This window comes from Toxorhynchites rutilus, chromosome 3 (genome assembly GCF_029784135.1).
Source record: "Toxorhynchites rutilus septentrionalis strain SRP chromosome 3, ASM2978413v1, whole genome shotgun sequence".
NCBI lineage: Eukaryota > Metazoa > Arthropoda > Insecta > Diptera > Culicidae > Toxorhynchites > Toxorhynchites rutilus.
Window position 1 is genome coordinate 83,904,011 of NC_073746.1, and position 19,720 is coordinate 83,923,730.

The 19,720-nt window shown below is 40.2% G+C and overlaps 1 protein-coding gene across 2 annotated transcripts in view; it reads left to right on the top strand.

The window, feature by feature from the left end:
- LOC129777885 (tyrosine-protein phosphatase non-receptor type 14) overlaps window positions 1-19,720 on the top strand; it is a 38,829-nt gene that overhangs the window by 12,816 nt on the left and 6,293 nt on the right. The window contains exons 1-5 of one of the 2 annotated variants that reach the window (XM_055784458.1): window positions 8,412-9,101; window positions 15,902-18,858; window positions 18,920-19,138; window positions 19,205-19,381; window positions 19,445-19,604. In XM_055784458.1, the coding sequence (XP_055640433.1) occupies window positions 9,074-9,101; window positions 15,902-18,858; window positions 18,920-19,138; window positions 19,205-19,381; window positions 19,445-19,604 (3,541 nt within the window). In that variant the 5' untranslated portion in view covers window positions 8,412-9,073. Of the gene's footprint in view, window positions 1-8,411; window positions 9,102-15,901; window positions 18,859-18,919; window positions 19,139-19,204; window positions 19,382-19,444; window positions 19,605-19,720 lie in introns of those variants that run through there. The other variant, XM_055784457.1, reaches the window with a different exon arrangement.

The following is a 19,720-nucleotide window of genomic DNA, read 5'->3' on the forward strand; positions in this document are numbered from 1 at the left end:
GATCCTCGAAAATCTTCCAAGGGGGGAGTAAAAGAAATGTAGAAAATCGACATTTTTTTTCGATGTCAAATGACTTAAAAATGCATAAAACGTCGAGATCTGGTGTTATCACGAAAAAAAATTTTTGGCCGAAAATCGACTTTTTGGGACTGAATGGTTAGAAAATCAAAACTTTGAGTACTTTGAGCCATCCCTAAATCATGTCTGATTGAGCTGAAATTTTGCACAGGTCATTTTTTTGCCAATAAACAAAATGTACATGGTTGGTTCTTTAAATTCGATAATTATTATTTTTTTCATACCTTCAGCGGCACTCAGACCCAGTCCCAGTCCCAGAAGGTCGATTTTCGGCCAAAATTTTTTTTTAGAGATGACACCAGATCTCGATGTTTCATGCATTTTTAAGTCATTTGACATCGAAAAAAATTATGATTTTCCAAAATTCCATTATTTGAGCGGTTTGAGGCACCCCTAAATCATGTGCGATTGAGCTGAAACTTTGCACATATCATTTTTTTGGACCAATAAACAAAATGTACATGGTCGGTTTTTGAAATTCGATGATGAAATTTTTCCCATACATCCATTGCCACCTTAATGGTGGTGTTACGGTATTTAAAAACAATTGGATTTTTTAAAAACTCGGATTTTTTTCTAGCAGTTAAGGGAGCATTGTCTTTTAAAGGTCTTCTACCTGTAATTTCTGTAGAGAAGGGTGTTAACTATTTTTGGAAACCACATGATGGTGGTCCAAGAGAATTTTGTTCCATTACATGCAACACAAGAGACAAAAATCTGCAATAATGATTTACCGGACTTCATCCCGAAAGATTAATGGCAGGCCTTTTCTCGTCAAATGTAGATTTACCAGCCTTCTCTGTATGGTCTAAAAAGATTTCAGAACCCAAAGCCAATAAAAATTTGAAAACATGATAACATTGCAAAAAAAAACAAGAAGTGGGTTATATCTGTGATATAATCGCAAGGTAGACGTAGGACTACCGTTGGCTCGGTAATCATTTATTTGAAATTGCATCTGAATCAATTCTTAATTAATGAATTAATGAATTTTTTGAAAGATTGCTGAAAATTTTTTCTTTTTAGTGTGTGGTTTCATGAGTATAAGTATGGAATTGTTATTTACATAAAATTCAACTTTTTCGAACTTGTTGGTGGTCCCGAAACGAACCGATGAAATTTGAGTGGCCTTGTAAAAGCAACTGAAGATGTTTGATACGTGATTCATTTTTGTTTTCGTGAGAATAACACGAGATTTTTCATGATCAATCCATGCGCAGAATAGAAACTTAGGGTGCCATTTCATGCTGAAAACGAAATAATGTCTATATAACCTTGCATAAAATTTATTTCGTGTTTATCGTGGTGTGGCAATTTTTCATGACTGTTCCATGCGAAAGCAGAACAGAAACTTATGCTATTTGATTTGAGTGCGTAAATGGTTGCGAATATTCCTTCGCCCGGACGCATTCACACGCAAACAATTTTTCATGTCTATTCCATGCGAAAACAGATCAGAAAATGATGCTATTGGATTGCATCACGGTAACACCATGTCGAATGCGGAAATGGGTGCGAATATTACTTCGCTCGGACGCATTCACACGCAAACAATTTTTCACGACTGCCTTGCATGTGTCCGCTATGGTTCCCCAAAACCAATGCGAGCGAGCAAAATAAATCACAGCTTGCATGTATTCGCTATGACGGTTTCTCCAGGTGCATAGATTTTGCGTCCGTGTTCGGGAACACATTGCGATCACCAATCATCATCAATGAGCTAGATTGTTATGACTTCAATAGCTTGCTTTCAAAGCAATTTTTAAGCTAGTGGAACGATTTTTTGGACCAATAAGTGACAGTCATATAACTCGTTAACATTTTATCTTTAAAATGAAGTGATTATTATACCACTCCATTCAGCCGGTAAAAAGATATTAACGTTCAAAACCTTGCAGTCCAGCGTCACTTTCTCGCTTTCGAAACTCTGAACTTACACCCCGGTACAGAAATGAAAGACGTAGTCCTACGTCAAAAATGAACTTTTTAGGTATTTGTGGTACAAAATCAATCCAGTCAATAACAACATTGTAACACGATTTAGATAGTTTTTATTCCACTTCCATCGAACGGTACCCAATACTGTTGGAGTGGAAACAAGATAGAGACACATTGAGCGATACCCGAACGGCGTGTGAATGCGAAGCACTTCTGTCATCACCGAAGCGGTACATATCTCAGCTGAGAAGCGAATTCGTTGAAATAAAAAAAAACAGCTAGCCACTGGACAGTCACCATGAATATCAATAGCGTGTTGTCGGGTTAAAACAGCGAAGCAAAAAAAACGCAGGAAAAACTCTCGCTTCGCCCGAATAAATGCGGAGGAGGAAAATCAACCGGGGCTTAAGTGTCATAAACCTTTAAATATCAATCCAGCGTGTAATGACGGTGGCATTTATATTGTTCCTTGCAGCCGGACCCAAGATGTTTGAATGTACGCCCGTTAAAATTTAGAATTGGCCAAAAAGTCTACAATGTTTGCTGCATGGCATGATCATTATTTGTATGTTGTTTTTTTTTCTACCGTAATGTTTGTGTTTCACTTTGTCCACAATATAATGAGCGGTCCCAACTGGTAGGCCTCAATGGGGGTCAACTTACGGATCTAACACAGCGCCACGTTTGCTTCCAACAGTGGTAATAGTAGTGGTAGTGGGCAGCAGTTGATGCATGACGCGCGGACAGGTTGCTCATGCAGAATGACACTTAACAAGCTAAGCGAGCCGCCCGTTTGGATAGACGGCATTCTTGCTCGATGATGAATGAATCCAGTGCGCGCGAATTGAATAAAATTATTTCAATCTATTTAAAGAGCGAAAATAGCCAGCTCCCTGAGTGGATTGTGAATGCGCCGATTTCGATGACTACACCTTCCAGCGAAGGTGGACTATGCCGACGCGCTGGTTATATTGCGTTTGCTGTGTTGTTGGTACAAAAAGGTGTGTATTGTAGGTACAAAAAGAGACAACGTACAATTTACTGTTCATTTCACACCGCTGGTGATGTGGAATTCAATATTCGATTGCGATGGGTATAGTTACGTTGTGTTGTGTTATGTTAAGTTACTGTTGGTAATTCTTAATGGGCGCAAGTGGGTCTTACTTCCCGTAGAATTTCGCAAGATAACCTTTGTGGCCAAATTTTCTTCTGTCAGGTGAAATATGATAATTCTTCAAACACACATCGATGGTATAACGGGCCAGCGAACGAAACAGTTATTCTATCATTGGATAATTGTGCGTCTTAATAACGCTTCCCCCTCAAATTGATCGTAATCGTGATCGTTTTCATCCACCCCGCATACAGTCAAACAACCGCTTGAAGAGAAATGGTAAACACTTCCGCACTAAACTATGCAAGATTGCACAATTGATGAGACAATAATTCATTCACATCATTATGCGAGCCAAAGATTGTGATTCGAAACAGTGAAACCAAACGTTCTCACCTTCTCTTCATGACTAATTGGTAGTTTAAAAAATAGAATAGAGACAAAGTTAGGTTGGTACGAGAAATATATCAATCCATCATCAAGTCGAAAGTTTTCAACACATTTTTGATAGTTTCGACTCCTTCCTCACGACCAGTCAGAGGTGACTGAGCCTGGATTCAAAGACGATTGTTCTCATAGCAACGATCATTGTTGGTACCCCAAGACGTAACTCAAATGTACCAATAGTCAGGATGTTCAGGATGCATAGGTAGTAATCATAGAAGGGAAATATTTGTGAACTAAGACTCAAAAATATCAAAACGAAATGCACCGCATCTGAATAGTTGATTTTTGAGTGTAAGTGTTGTCATTTTCGAACTGTTCGGACAGTGAAGCGAATAGTCAGTTTACTTCTATTTCTATGTCAATTGTATCTTGGATTCGAGATCTTTATGCAAATTTCTCATCAGACTAGTGCGACTATCGTTATTCATTTGCTGAGTTCATTGACCTTTGGCATACTTTTTTCTTAAATCCCGATTTTATGTACTGCCCTTTTGGGTGATTTTTCGGTTTTCAAAAAACTCAAACTTTGACGATTTTGCGACACTAGTAGATAAAGTCCTATTGTGCTGTGATTTTGTATACGCTACTAGCTGACTCGGCAAACTTCGTCCCGCCCAAAATTTGATTTTTGCTATCAATAACTTCAAACATTCAGGTTTTTTACTAAGCGCAAGTTCATGGGTCAAATCGCAGCACTGTTCATTGATTAATCTTCTAATCGACCCCGTTGAATTTACCTTTTACTACAAAACTCCTAGTACTCTTACCAAAACTCGTCATTATAATGTCAGATTATTTTCAGACACAATTCTCGTTCAAGATTTTTCAACCACTTGCAAACAACATGTTTCTCCGTTACATGGAATAAATGTTTGATACAGAAAATATGATAGAATAAATACAACCCTTAATCGGACAATTCCTTCTTCGAGTTTTGCTCTCATCAACATATTCGGCAATCCATTTTTATTGGTATAGATAGAAGAATATAAAGATATTTCGTTAGAGTAAACATCAAATGGACTAACAACGCTTGTCACTATGTAATTGTATAACATAAGGGAATTTAATTTTCCGAATTTTACCTTTTTCCTTCTAACTTTTTCAAATATTTTCAATTGTCATGTTTGATTGGAATATTTTTGGTTGAAATATGTGTAACATTTTTATGAGACCTCCTCTCCATCTCAGAGGAAGGAGAGGTGTCATACCATCATAGAAACATTTCTTATACCAAAAAAAAACCCTCACATCCCAAATTGTGCTTGATTAGTTCTCGAGTTATGTAGAAGTTTATATTTCATTAGTATGGCAGCCCCCCTTAGAGAGGGGGGAGGAATGTATTCATCATAGAAACGTTTCGTGCCCCCTAAAACCTTCACATGCTAAATTTGGCTACTTTTTCTTGATTAATTCTCGAGTTATGCAGAAATTTGTGTTTCATTTCCATGGCAGACCCCCCTCCCTTCCTAGAAAGATGGGAGGAGTGTTGAACCACCCTATAAATGTTTCTTGCCCCCTAGAACCTCCACATGCCAAATTTGGTTCCGTTTGCTTAATTAGTTCTTGAATCATGCAGAAATGTATGCTTCATTTGTATGGCAGTCCCCCACCTCCCTTCAGAGAGAAGGGAGGAGTGTCTATTTACCATAGAAACGTTTCTTGTCCCCTAAAACCTTCGAATGCCAAATTTGGTTTCATTTTCTTGATTAATTCTCGAGTTATGCAGAAATTTGTGTTTCATTTGTATGGCAGCCCTCCCTTAAAGAGGGGGGAGGAGTGTCTAACCACCATAGAAACATTTATTGCACCCCAAAACCTCCATATGCCTATTTTGATTTCATTAGTTTGATTAATTCTCAAGCAATGCAGAAATTTGTGTTTCATTTGTATGGCAGCCTCCCCCTTTAAAAAGGGGGAGGAGTATCTTACCACCCTAGGAACATTCATTGCACCCAAAAACCTCCATATGCCTAATTTGGTTTCATTTGCTTGATTAATTCTCGAGTAATGTTGAAATTTGTGTTTCATTTGTATGGCAGCCCCCCCTTAAAGATGGGGGAAGAGTGTCTAACCACCATAGAAACCTTTATTGCACCCCAAAACCACTATATGCCTAATTTGGTTTCATTTGCTTGATCAATTCTCGAGCAATGCAGAAATTTGTGTTTCATTTGTATGGCAGTCCCCCCTCAAAGAGGGGGGAGGGGTCTCAAACTATCACGGAAACCTTCGCCGGCCCCAAAAACCCCTACATACCAATTTTCATGTCGATCGGTTCAGTAGTTTTCGAGTCCATAAGAATCAGACAGACAGACAGAAAGCCATTTTTATATAATAGGCTGTCAAAAAAGTCCTACGGTTTTTTTTTTTGAATTTTCATTTGTTCATAAAATAAGTTACAATCATCTGTTTTAAGTCAAATATGCGCCGTTTTGTTCGATGACTTGTTCCCAACGAGATGCCAACTTCATAATACCCCTGTTATATAAGCTCGCTTCCTTATTGGCAAAAAACTCGGATAGACAATATTCACAGGCCTTCTTTGTGGCTAACTTCTGACTACCTAGCTCGTTCGCCATGGACAAAAACAGGTGGTAGTCACTTGGTGCAAGGTCCGGACCATACGGCGGATGCAAAAGAACCTCCCATCCGAGCTCCCGGAGCTTCTGGCGCGTCACCAAAGAAGTGTGTGGCCTGGCGTTGTCCTGATGGAAGACAATGCGGTCTCTGTTTATCAAAGATGGCCACTTCTTCATGAGTGCTACCTTCAAGCGGTCCAGTTGTTGGCAGTACAGGTCCGAATTGAGCGTTTGGCCATAGGGAAGCAGCTCATAATAGATTATTCCTTGACAATCCCACCAAACACACAGCAGAATCTTCCTGGCCGTTAAAGAGGGCTTGGCCACCGTCTGAGCCGCTTCAGCGGGCTTCGACCACGACCGTTTGCGCTTCACGTTGTCGTAAGTGACCCATTTTTCATCGCCAGTCACCATCCGCTTTAGAAACGGGTCGATTTTGTTGCGATTCAGCAGCGATTCACATGCGTCGATACGGTCAAAGATGTTTTTTTGCGTCAACGTGTGTGGCACCCATACATCGAGCTTCTTTGTGAATCCAAGCTTCTTCAAATGGTTAATAACGGTTTGATGACTTATTCCCAGCTCTTGGCCGATGCTACGGCTGCTACTATGCCGGTCTTTCTCGGCTAATTCAGCGATTTTGTCGCAATTTTCGACGACAGGCCTTCCGGAGCGTGGTGCATCTTCGACGACCTCTACACCAGAACGAAAACGTTGAAACCATCGTTGTGCGGTGGAAATGGAAACTGTATCGGGTCCATACACTGCACAAATTTTATTGGCAGCTTGAGATGCATTTTTGCCTTTGTCATAGTAGTACTGTAAAATATGTCGGATTTTCTCTTTATTTTGCTCTATATTTGCGACACTATAACTCACGAACGACTTAACCAAACAAAACACTGTCAAGGACTATATTATAGCGCGCAAAAATACCTTTCCAACTCGATACAATGAATACAACTAGAACTACGCGCTTACAACGACACCTCGCGGAAATACCGCAGGACTTTTTTGACAGCCTAATATGTCACAAACGATAACTCATTCACGATTCATCGGTCACCCGACTATCAACTAACTCTCGGCCATTTGGTCGATAGAGAGCTAGTAGACTTTCTCTGTATCGAGCGAAACAATCAGCATCTGACGAATCGTGATGACAATTTTTCTCATTGTCGGGTCCAAATGCAACTAGAGCCTTTTTCTACTGCGCTGAACTGAAAAGTTTCTCCTGAATGCAGTGTTCAAATCAAATGAGGCGGTCAGGTCTAAGTTCAAAAAGACTATTCACGATCCATCTCTAAATCACTTAGGGGAACGGTGGGTAAGATGGATAGTGGGCCGTAGATGAATATGCGGTTGTTCAGAATAGTTACCTGTCGAATTACACATTTTTTGTTGATTAGTACATATCTACTAAAGGTTATTTTATGATATTTGAACCACCCTATATCATTGATGACATGTCAAAAGTGGAAAATGTAATGCGATAAACTGAACCCCCACCATATGTTCATTTCATCCGCATCGCAAGAATTGTTCAATATGTCGATCTGTACTTATTTGTTTATGTACTATTAAACAATTTTTGTGAAACATTTGAACGATTAATTTTAAAAACAGCATATTGAACTGCAAAAACCGTGTTTGTTTTCTTGTGGAAAACATAAGTTTCCAAAAATACAATCGAATTTCTTCTCAACCTGTTCCCCTACAGATAAAATGTGACATATGAATACGATAGAACGGAACAATGGTTTGAATTCGCTTGGTTTGCGCTTCGAATGACACTGAAAGGTGTCGACTCATTTCATTCCGCTTTGTGTGTCCTTGTTTCTAACATCACATGCTAATGTTGTTGAAGCTCTAATGCGTGCATATTCAAATTTGGACAAATCGTTCTGTGACAAGTTCGTGTTGTACGTGTTTGTGTGTTCAAATTTGACATTATTTCAATCTCGTTACACTTGATGTCAACAAGACAAATTTGTCTGAATAAATTAAGATAACCAATCCCTCCGAAGTATTCTAAAAGCGAGAAGAAATATCTCAATAGATATACACTCTCATCACGATCATTCAATTCTCCAAGCGAGTCAATCACCGTCTCATCTCGTCGGTCGCATGGACAGCAATCACACATTGTTATTTATCTGTGTACGCGTTCCCAGTGGACTCCATCGGCGCGCAAAATTAGTAATCATCGACGTCGACGCCATTCCCCGACTCATAGGCCGCGCGAGTAGGCAGCAACCCTTACCTGGTTAATAATCATCGTAAACCGCCACCCACACAAGCGATCTGGAATTCCCTCGGTTGCGCGCCCAGCTTGTGAATCGTCGTCGTTCTGTTTTCATTTGTGTGTACATCCCGCGGCATCGCGAACGAGCTTCAAATCTCAAATCATATCTATCACGGCAAATATTTTTTGTTGTCAAAACTGATAAGGATAAAACTCGTGTAGATTCAACCCCGTTACAACGAACGCGAACCACCGACAAAACACAACGGCTTGTGGAATGTGCGTCAATCCCGGCAGTGTTATCCAATCGGGGGCGTTGCGTGTACATTAGAGCATAATAAAGGCGTTAGGCGTTAGGATGGAATATATATTTTGTGTGCGATTGTAAAATGGCAAAACGTTTACCCTACGTGCTTGCAGTACACGAGTGATTACTCACTCAGGTTTTTTTTTTCGTGAATAACGAACACTGCTCGTCCTGAGCTCTGTGATAAGTTTTTTTGTAATTCAGCGGCTAATTTCAGCCCCATTGGCGAAGCCCAGTCGGAAGCAAAAGCACGCAGTATTAATAATCGCCAATGAATTCGTAAAGGTGTGCGCGCTAGTTTGTGCTGCGAAACGTAGTCTGTATCGTGAGAAACTATTACATATCGCAAGTGGTCGGCGAAAATGCTCCAACTTACGGTGATACCTTTGAGTAAGTGATCCATACGAAACGAAACGGCATTGACCGAGTTCTGGCACGAATTTGTATTCAGGAATTTGTGATAGAAGAAGCAAAAAAATTATCGTAGCGCCATTTGGAGGGGAGATAGTAGTGGCCTGTATATTTACATTCGACGCAGTTAATTTTTTTCTGGATAATCGTATGAGTCAGTCAATAAGATTTATGATATTATCGATGATTAATCAGTACGTTATATGTATATAATCATGCGAGTGAGATGCATACAAATAGATTTATTTATTTATTTAGGTATTTACGTTTCTGTTAATTCAAATGACTTGGATTGTTTCATGTTTGGAATCTAATTCGCTATATGCTAATTGTGGAATCGAGATTAAACAGAACGGACACGATAATCAAATGTTCCATTAGTTGGTATGTTCTTATTTTTTACTTACTAATGTAGAACACAGCACAAAAATAGATGCCGTATACAGTGAAACCTTTTTCACGCGTGTGATTCAACGTAAGATTTTAGAAGAAATAAAATCAAGGATTAAAATGAAGTTTATATACGGATAAAATATATTTTAACATGGCCCCAAGCGCCATTCAGTGTGTTCTTTGTGCCGTTTTGCTGATCCAGGTCAATCACGAAGAGTGATTTAGTGTTATAGTGACTTTCAACACATTTTCGGTTGGTTCGTCACTTTTACTTCCATTTTTGGAAGAATGTCGGGAGTGAGAATTGAACTCGTGATCTCTGCGTGAGAGGTATGGATGTTACCTCTACGCCAGATCGCCTCCACAATCACTGTACATGTAATAGCCACTTGAACTTCACCTTAACGTTGAAAGGTTATATTTCTTCATGAAATAAGCCATATTTGAAATATAAAAAATATTTTTTTCCAAACTGAATATAATCGAGTCCAAAATTGTATATAATCGAATCACATATAATCGAGTCTGTATATAATCGAGTTCGACCTTTGAATTGAATTTTTCTGGTTCATGGAATACGCAGTTAGTGACAGTAGAATTAAATGTATGTTCCAAATTTCAGATCAATCATTCAACAGGAACAGGGTCAATTTTCTATTAATGTGGGACAACCCAACAAACATTCAAACATACATAGAAACAGGTCAAGCTGAATGAAACCATTCAAAAAGTAATTAGTTGTTTGGGGACTGCGGCCATCTAGAAATTGGATTTATCTGCTATGTTCTACTAGTCGAGAACTTTATTTTGATACATTTTTGGGCATTTTTTATAAATAAATGTGTTCTACTAGTCAAGCCTTTTCATTTGATACCCATATTTATGGGGTTCTGAGAAAACAGGTAATCCGCCATTTTGTAGTGGCCGCCATCTTAGATTTGCATTTTTCATTAATAACTGTATTCTACTAGTCAAGCTCTTTCATTTGATACCTATATTGATGGGGTTGTGAAAAAAATATATATGGGGCCATCTTGCGGTTGCGGCCATTTTGGATTTGCATTTTTCATAAATAACTGTGTTCTACTAGTCGAGCCCTTTCATTTGATACCAATTTTGATGGAGTTCTGAGAAAATATGAAATCCGCCATTTTGTAGTGGCCGCCATCTTGGATTTTAATTTTTCATAAATAACTGTGTTCTACTAGTCAAGCCCTTTCATTTGATACCCATATTGATGGAGTTCTGAGAAAATATGCAATCCGCCATTTTGTAGTGGCAGCCATTTTGGATTTGCATTTTTCATAAATAACTGTGTTCTACTAATCGAGCCCTTTCTTTTGATACCCATATTAGCTATTCAGTTTAGAATTATTATACAAATTATTCAAAATTTCCGAAAATCAAAAATAAAATACTCCGGATAATGGAGCCTAAAATTCCTGATAATCGAACCCCAGATAATCAAGTCCGACCTGTATTAGCTCAATCGGACTTAAGGGAGAGTGGCATAAAGCGGTCAAAGTTTGAGTTTTTTGAAAATCGAAAAATCACCCAAGCTCCCCCCTTGGGGAGTTTCGGGGGTTTCGAAAAAAAATTCCAAATGTCTTAAAATTACATGAAACGTCGAGAATTAGTGTCATCTCGATAAAAAAAATTTTATCAGAAATCGACACTCTGGAACTTTTTCGGAGTACGAGACGAAACATATAGTAGTAAGTGCCAATAAAAATAATTATCTCGATTATCTTATATTATATTATCTCGATTCACCGAAATCGGAGTTTTCAAAAAAAATTGTTGGTACCAAATGTCTTAAAATTTACATTACTCGTCAAGATTTACTGTTATCTCGAAAAAAAATTGTAAAAATTTTTTTTTTTGGCACTTGGTCATTCTCCAGTCTGAAAAGTCGATTTTTAACAATTGTTCTTAGATAACTGTAAATCTCGATGTGTCACGCAATTTTAAAACATTTGGCTTAAAAAAAAATTTGAGAACCCCGATTTTCGGTGATTTTTCAGTTTAAAAAAAACTTAAAACCATATGTTTCGTCTCGTATTCCAAAAAAGTCCCAGAGTGTCGATTTTTGATAAAAAAAATTTTTTCGATATGACACTAATTCTCGACGTTCCATGCAATTTCAAGACATTTTGCATAAATTTTTTTTTTTTGAAAACCCCGATTTCTTTAACCTCCTTGGGGGATTTTTCGATTTTCAAAAAACTCAAACTTGACCGCTTTACGCCACTCTCCCTTAAGTTCGATTGAGCTGATATTTGGCATAGGGTGTTTTGTTTTCGAGGTGGTAAACATTTTGTATAGGGTAACTTTTTGAATTTTAGGGTCGATTTTTCCCCATACATTCATTGGCACCCTAGTGTACATTCTACACCGTGTCCAATATATTCCATGCACTTGTTTGCCTCGCTGTGGAGGTAAAGCAGCAACGCATACGCTGTCTTTGGATTGGTGTAATCTTGCACTAAGTTTATACAATCCATTGATGGATCTGTTCGATTATTTTCATTCAGTGTCCATTGTTTATCAACGATGAAAGAGTTCCGTGCTGTGGTGATAAAAGAGTTTTTGGAAGGTCTGCACCCAGGCGCTATTTTAATAAGTTTGAAAAATCTTTGATTGAAACGGGACTTTGATACCGTGAGACTTCCTCGTTGGATGACAGAAAAAAAACCGGAAGAAGACGTTCGGCAAGGGTTGAGATTAGCACAGGGTGTCGACTACCTTGAAAAAATTTGAAAATAAGAGAATATCGGGAAATTTCGTCACCAAACTGGAAAAAAAATCCGCCAATTAGAATTTTGATTATTGCAGTAAATAGAAAGTTTATGACACTAAAAAAATGTATTTTTCTAGATTGAACCTCTGTAGGTTTTTCAGTATATGTTGTTTGTTTTTGCCTTTAGATCAGTGGTATTCAGCTTTTTTCCAGAGGGGCCACAAACACGTGTAAATCATAGTGTCGCAGCCCGCAAAAGTAAAAATAAAGAATGGTGATGTCCTAGACATGATCGCTTTTTTAACGTACGACTACGAAATCCGAACCGAATCGTATGCGTGGTAGAGTGACGGTGTCGACAACAATCGCTGCAGAACAAATTTTCCACCCTCTCAAAGAACGCAGCTCGCACCGCTGAAAAATACCTTTTTCATATCCGGCTTGAAATGCGCTGCACTTTGACGCCACTTGTAACCCGGAAACAATGCTCGAATTCACGAAAATTGATTGATTGAATTGGGAAGAAGACGGGTGGGTAACGTCGGGGACATAACCGGAGAGACGTAGGACTAAACCAAGGCCATTTTATAGCGGCGGTCAAATTGGATTTTTCAAGATAATGGAATACGCAGTATTATATTAACAGCAAAGATAAAGGTGTGTTCAGTTATGTCCGAGAAATGCCGGCCGTCTATTAGAACATGGTCGATCTGAGATTCTGTTTGATTGGGTGACGTCCAGGTGTATTGGTGGATGAATTTGTGTTGGAAGAAGATACTGCGTACGGCCATATTCTTAGAGGTGGCGTAATCGATGAATCTTAGCCCGTTTTCATTTGTTAATTGGTATGCACTGAACATACCAATAACAGGTTTGAACTCTGTTTTCTTAGTTGCGGGTTCCTATTCAGCTTCCGTTTGCCATTCTTATTGCAAATCGTGACAATAATTTTGAATGGAAAAATTTTGGCAAAATTGACAAAAACCAACAGCTACTCGCAAAGCCGGGCTTTTCTCGAAGAGAGTCATGCTCTGTGTCTGGCGGTGTTGGAGTAACGTGCGACCTCATGTCTCTTTGACATTTCGGTAAACAATTTTGGAATTTGCCTGGAATGCGCTTTTCCACACACAGTGTTCACAGGATATAGCACTTTCAGATTATTACTTATCCAGACATGGGTCATGCGGACTCAATTGAATTTATTTTTCAAGTGTATTTTCCTTGAAAATAAAATTCTCGCAACTTTTTTCTCTGTATTGTCTGTTTTTCCGATGCTGTCAAACGTTTCTGCTATAGAAACTTATATTTTTAAGTTGTTTCAATGGAAGAAAATAGTTCAAATAATATAATCCTAGTGTTCATAATCATAAAAAACCATAAAAAAACATTTGACTGGAAGTAAAATTGTATTGCAATTAAGTTTAGAGATGTTTAGAAGTCAGTAATACTGAAATTTCAGTATCTATTAAAATGTCTATTGTGCTATTATCATTTCAAGGCTAGCATTGATTGACTAAAAAATGTAGATCATTCATTTTATTTAATTCGATTATTTTTGCCTTTAACACGTTAAGCCCAGCGTCGGTCCCTAGGGGCCGACGTTGAGCTTTTGGGTAGGAAAGTGCTGACTGACTGGGACTGACAGTTGGGATATAATAAAACGGTTTGTTTTTGGATGTTTTACAAAATGTGACTACTTCCTAGTCGAATTGTTGACTATTTTCTATTTATACAATAAATATTTTTGGGCACTGGGACCGACACTGATATTGTGCAAGTGCTCTTAATGCGCGTTAAATGGAAAGCGCAGCAAGAAAAAATCGGGGCTTAACGTGTTAATAACAATACTTTCTCTATGTAGTGGATTATTATAAGAAAATAACTTTTTATAAGAAAACACTTTTTCCCCTCCTGATTATTGGATATCTTTTGGCATTTCTATTTGATTCTTTTTGACAACCAATTCTATTGATTCTATCCGCATGACCCAGATTCCGACCACTGCCCAATTCTTTCAAGCGCAAGAACTGCGACTCTTCGGATAGTTTAGAAAACGCAATGATAGTTTTTTGATGAATGATTGTAGAAAATATATATAATTAAGTTTTTCCTTGAAACCGGCGAGCTTTCCGACCAACCAAATATTTCCCAAGCAATTACACAGGAAGATCATTGGTACAGTATCCAGCCTTTGTGTTCTGTAGAGGTGGGTTGTATCATAGTTGCTAAGGCGATACCAAATAGCAAACATCATCAATTTCACTTATGGGGTGATGAATCTGCGGATGGGCTCTGAATTGGCCACTGATTGACGACTTTGAGATTAAGCGGCAACTTGGGCGTTGAACGATCCAAAATTACATCACATTACGAAACTTTTGCATAACTTGAACAGCGTGATGACAATTTTACTATTGCAATCATATCATCGTGACTCTTCGAGTCAGCAATGCTGTTGGGAAATTGAATTCCTTGCAGAGAATGTGCGTGATGCAGTTTGTTTGAGAGTTACAATGTAGAACGGCTCGACAAACATGTGGGCGAAGCTATCGAATACACTTATTGTAGCATTTTTAGATTATCGACTAGAGTGAGTTAAAAGAAATTGTGCTTTGCGATCGTGGGATCTGATATTGGAATGCTGGAAAAACGGGAGCTTCACGCAAACGAGTGTGAAGCAATTCCCTGCAGACCATTTCGTAAATTCATAACGAAATAACTAAACAACTTTGATATGCAGGATTTACACCCATTGTCAGAAACAATTATAGCATTTTTATGCACAAAAGCTAGCCGAAGACAACATAAATGGAATTCGAAAGGAACTGAAGAGCGATACAAAAAACTTCCCGGATAATGTTTAAGAGGTCAAAGAATAAAGAACAAATCACTACTATGGCATTGGGCAAAACATACTCATAAAACATTACAAGTAACATAACCTCGGCCCGTGACTACTTCATTTTTTGAACATCATCAATCATATCTTTACTCATTGAACATCATCAAATATCTTATAGTAATCCTACGTCAACTATTCAGGCATGGTTCGAAAACAACCCTTAATTTTTTTTGTTTTTCAAAAAAAAACATAAAACAGAAAATAGAAATGAAATGATATTCAAACGCAATTCAGTTATTTTCTTGAAAATAGAATTGTCCACGTGGGCAAAAGGGGAAGAGTATAAGAAACGCTTGTTCACGGAGGGGGAGGGGGGTGTATGAACTCGTGCTTTTTCTGTCCACGTGACATGTGGACAGTCCCTAATCGAAATATTCTGAATCTATTGGACCATGAAGAATTCAATTCAATGTCAAAAGTTGTAAATTCTTATTTCGGACGTAATTACTCTGATGAAATGCATAATTATCTAATATTTTATAAATAGTAGCGTGCTAATTCCGTAAATGATTCCATTCGTTGTGAAAACAACAAACGCAATCTCACCTCATCCCTCATTGTGTCTCGCTATCGGTGTCTGCATAATGAGAGCATTGCCATGTCTCTGCAGAGGAATTGTCTTAAAATAATTATCGCTTATCTTCTCGAACAAAAACACATCCCTGAATAGTGATATCAAGTACATACTTATATTTACATCTTGTTTGGTCCCTCGTTATACAATAATTGTCTCCTTTCTTGCAGATTCCTCCTCGAAGATAGACTGCACACTCAGCTCGGAGAGCACCGGCCAAGAGTGTCTGGAGAATGTGTGCCAGCGGATATCAATCAGCCAGCCGGAGTTCTTCGGGCTTCGGTACGAAGTCAAGGGAAGTACGGCGGGCGATATGCGATGGGTCGATCTGGATCGACCGATCAGCCGACAGTTGGAGAAGTTTTCCGCCAACATGAAGGTGCTCTACTTGAGGGTGATGTACTACGTCCTGTCAGGGGTGAGTCTGATAAATGACGAAGGCACTAGGAACTACTACTTTCTGCAGCTGAAGCACGATGTCGTGGAGGGGAGAATTAACTGCGATCCGAAGCAGGCGGTCATTCTGGCGAACTATAGTCGTCAGGCGGAGTATGGTAACCACCAGGATCGACATACGGTCGACTATTTGAAGACGCTGCTATCTTTCCCACTGGAGATGATCAGGGCGGATCTGTTGGAAACCCTGACGGAGGAGGTGATACATCAAGCTTATGAGTTACACAATGTGACTCAGGGGGCTGCGGAGAGTCTGTACATTTCGGCGTGCCAACAGTTGGATGGGTATGGACAGGAGACATTCGCTGCCAAAGATGAGAACGGAGCAGACGTTACGCTGGGAATCTCGGTATCTGGGATAATAGTCGCTAGTGACGCAAACAAATTCTACCCGTGGCGTGATATCAAGAACGTTTTGAATCACAAGAAATACTTCAACATAGAGTGTTCGGATCCGAACGAGAATGTTAGGTTTACGGTTTCGGATTCGACGACCGGTTCGTATATTTGGAGACTTTGTGCGATGCAGCATCGATTTTTCGCCCGATACGAGAAAAATCAGACGCAAGCGAGTCAGTTGAATTTGAATCTTTTCCAGAACGAGAACTTGAATGATAGTAGAGATGATTTGTTGAACGAAACCCAATACCAGATGTCGCCTTTGGCGATGGGACAGATAATGGGTTCTGCGAACTGGCAAAGCAGCAATGAGCTAGCGAATCATACGAGCGTGTGGAATAATGCTGGATCGAGGTCAAAGTTGATAGTGGAATCACAACACTCGCCACATATGGCTTCCAGCACGAATATTGGTAGTGTAGGTAACTTGAACAATAATAGTCTTATGAATGCCAATGCCAATGTAATGCAGTCACGATCGTCACTGCAAGCGTCTACGTTGGATATTAACCTGAACTCGTCAACTTCAGTGCCATTGGAATATTCGAATCACGGTTCGAACTGGGCTATCAACCCAGCTGGTTCGAACGCATCGCTCATCAATCGAGCACAAAGCTCGTCATGTCTAGATTTAAGCAATAATAATGTTAGTCAAGATCGAGAACGTCTTAAAGCGCTCCTTCCAACATATCGACCCGCTCCGGATTACGAAACTGCTATACAACAGAAGTATCGAAACAGCACTAACGATGTTCGATTGAGCAACGGAAATCTTTTGCACCTATCTGCGTCCCAAATGCTGGCTCAAGATCAAGGCCATTTAGATTACAATATAACCGGCAGCCAACCCGATGTTTCCTACTTTAATCAATCGATCCAGCATCAACCCACCATCCATCAGCAGTTATACCCGGACGTCACTCATCACACAACCACTCACCACCTAATCGGCCCGCACTGTTCGGATGCTTCCGATTATGGTTTAACGCATCGGTTCAAAATGATGAGATTAGTAAAACCTCCCCCTTCATATCCCGCGAATCGTTTAAGCTCGACATCAACTCCAGATTTAGCGTCGCATCGTGCCCTTCTGGGATATCGAGGCTTTCACGTGTCCGGTTCTAGTCCTGATTTGGTTTCAACCCGTCCAATGGTGAATCCTCACCACGCTCAACTCATGCAAATGTCGCAAAACAATCAGATATTATACGCGGGGACCCATCAGCTGCGCCACTCGCAGAACATTGTACCGCATGGAACGTACGAGAATCTTAATTTTGTCGAACCTACAAAACCAGGAATGCTTCCACCCACCCAAGGTGGGAATCTTATCTATTACATGCCAAGGGAGGTGGAACATCTGCTGATCACCGATGGGACTCAGTTTCATAACGGGGCAATAGGCATCAACCAAAAATCTCATCTCAATCGCTCCTCACAACACATCAATGGGTCCATAGAACCTATCTACGAAAACGTTCCACTTCCTTGGAAGAACGAGAACGAATTGTCGGGCGAAATACGAAATCGTACTGCAAGTGTACAATCCGCTCCAGGGATAACCCGGAATGGTCAAGAACATCAAATGGCAGTTGCTCAACCGTCTCCACGTTTCACCTCTCCGGAGAGTAATGTGCGCTCAGTTCCCCAACCGCAACCCCGAGCCGAAGCAACAAACCACACAATCACGACGAAGGAAACTTTCACGATTCCCTCCAACCAGCCTCCGCCGCTGCCAAATCCGCCCACACCCGTTCCATCCGCCCCGGAAGCCATGAATCGATCGCACTCCACCAATATACTCGACTCGTCCGCCTACTCCAACTACACAATGGACACCACGCATTCCGTGGCTCATCTTTCCTCGAGTACCGGAACCAGCAATATGAACCATAAAAATGCACACGGAAGCGGTCACAACGATTCTGGCATCAGTTCGGTAACCGCCCTGTCATCGCACGCGGGAAGTCAAAATGTCAGCGTGTCCACCAGCAGCACCTCGAGCACATCGGTGAAGGAAACGAAGCGGAGAAAAATTTGGGATATCCTAGGGGGGAGATCGAAGAACTCGGCGGACAAGCAGAAAAGTGCCACCCTAGGGCGGGAGAAGGATAGGAAAAATAAGGCCACCACCGTGGTAGGGGGATCTGGTTCCAAGCCGTCCAGCGGTGGGAGCGCAAACAGTTCCATCAACGAGGGCGTGAAACATCGATGGTCTACGGGAATGCCGCGGCAGCAACCGCTGCCCGCCAACATCAGCAAGGAGAAGTTGGTGAGTAGTGGCGTTTTTTATGTTTTCTGAGACTTACAGTTTTATTCTCCTTTCAACAAAGTCTTCACTGCTGGAAACAAAACTAGCGGATCCGCAGCTGTACTGTGAGTTCGAACGGATACCAAAGCGCAATGATAACGCCAAATACGACTGCGCCCTGGCCGATGAGAACAAAAACAAAAACTTTGATCCCAATTTCCTGCCATACGATAACAACCGAGTTCGACTGACGCCCATGAGAGATAATCGGATGGGTTATGTGAATGCGTCCCATATAACGGTAACACTTGGAAAACTTGACGACAGTACTTTTAAAAACATTGTATTCATGAGAAAATAATTCCAGAGTACGGTTGGCAACAAGCAGAGGTTCTACATAGTGGCAGAAAGTCCGAACGATGCCGTAACTACGAACACCTTCTGGCAGTGCGTCTGGGAGGCGGATGTATATCTATTGGTGCAACTTTCCACCGAACTCAGCTACATCCCGCAGACTAGCGAGCGCTGCCTAGAGTATGGACAGGTACGTGTTTCATGATGAGCTTCAAATTCACTGCAAAGATAATGAAGAATTTTTGCATTCCAGTATCAAGTGTGGCGAGAATTTTCCCAGGAAACGGATCGCTGCACCACCTCCAAGCTGCGGGTGTACCACACACAAAGCCGTCGCTACAGATCCGTTTGGCACATATCGTATCGAGAATGGGGCGATCAAAACTGCCCCCGGGATGTGGGTCATTTTCTAGGTATGTAACGTTCTGTTTATTTTGATTCTGTTGTTTTCTTTTTCTTCAATGACACTAACGTTTCGAAGAGACTTAGTTGTCTCGACGTAGACTATACTAGAACCTTGATTATCCGT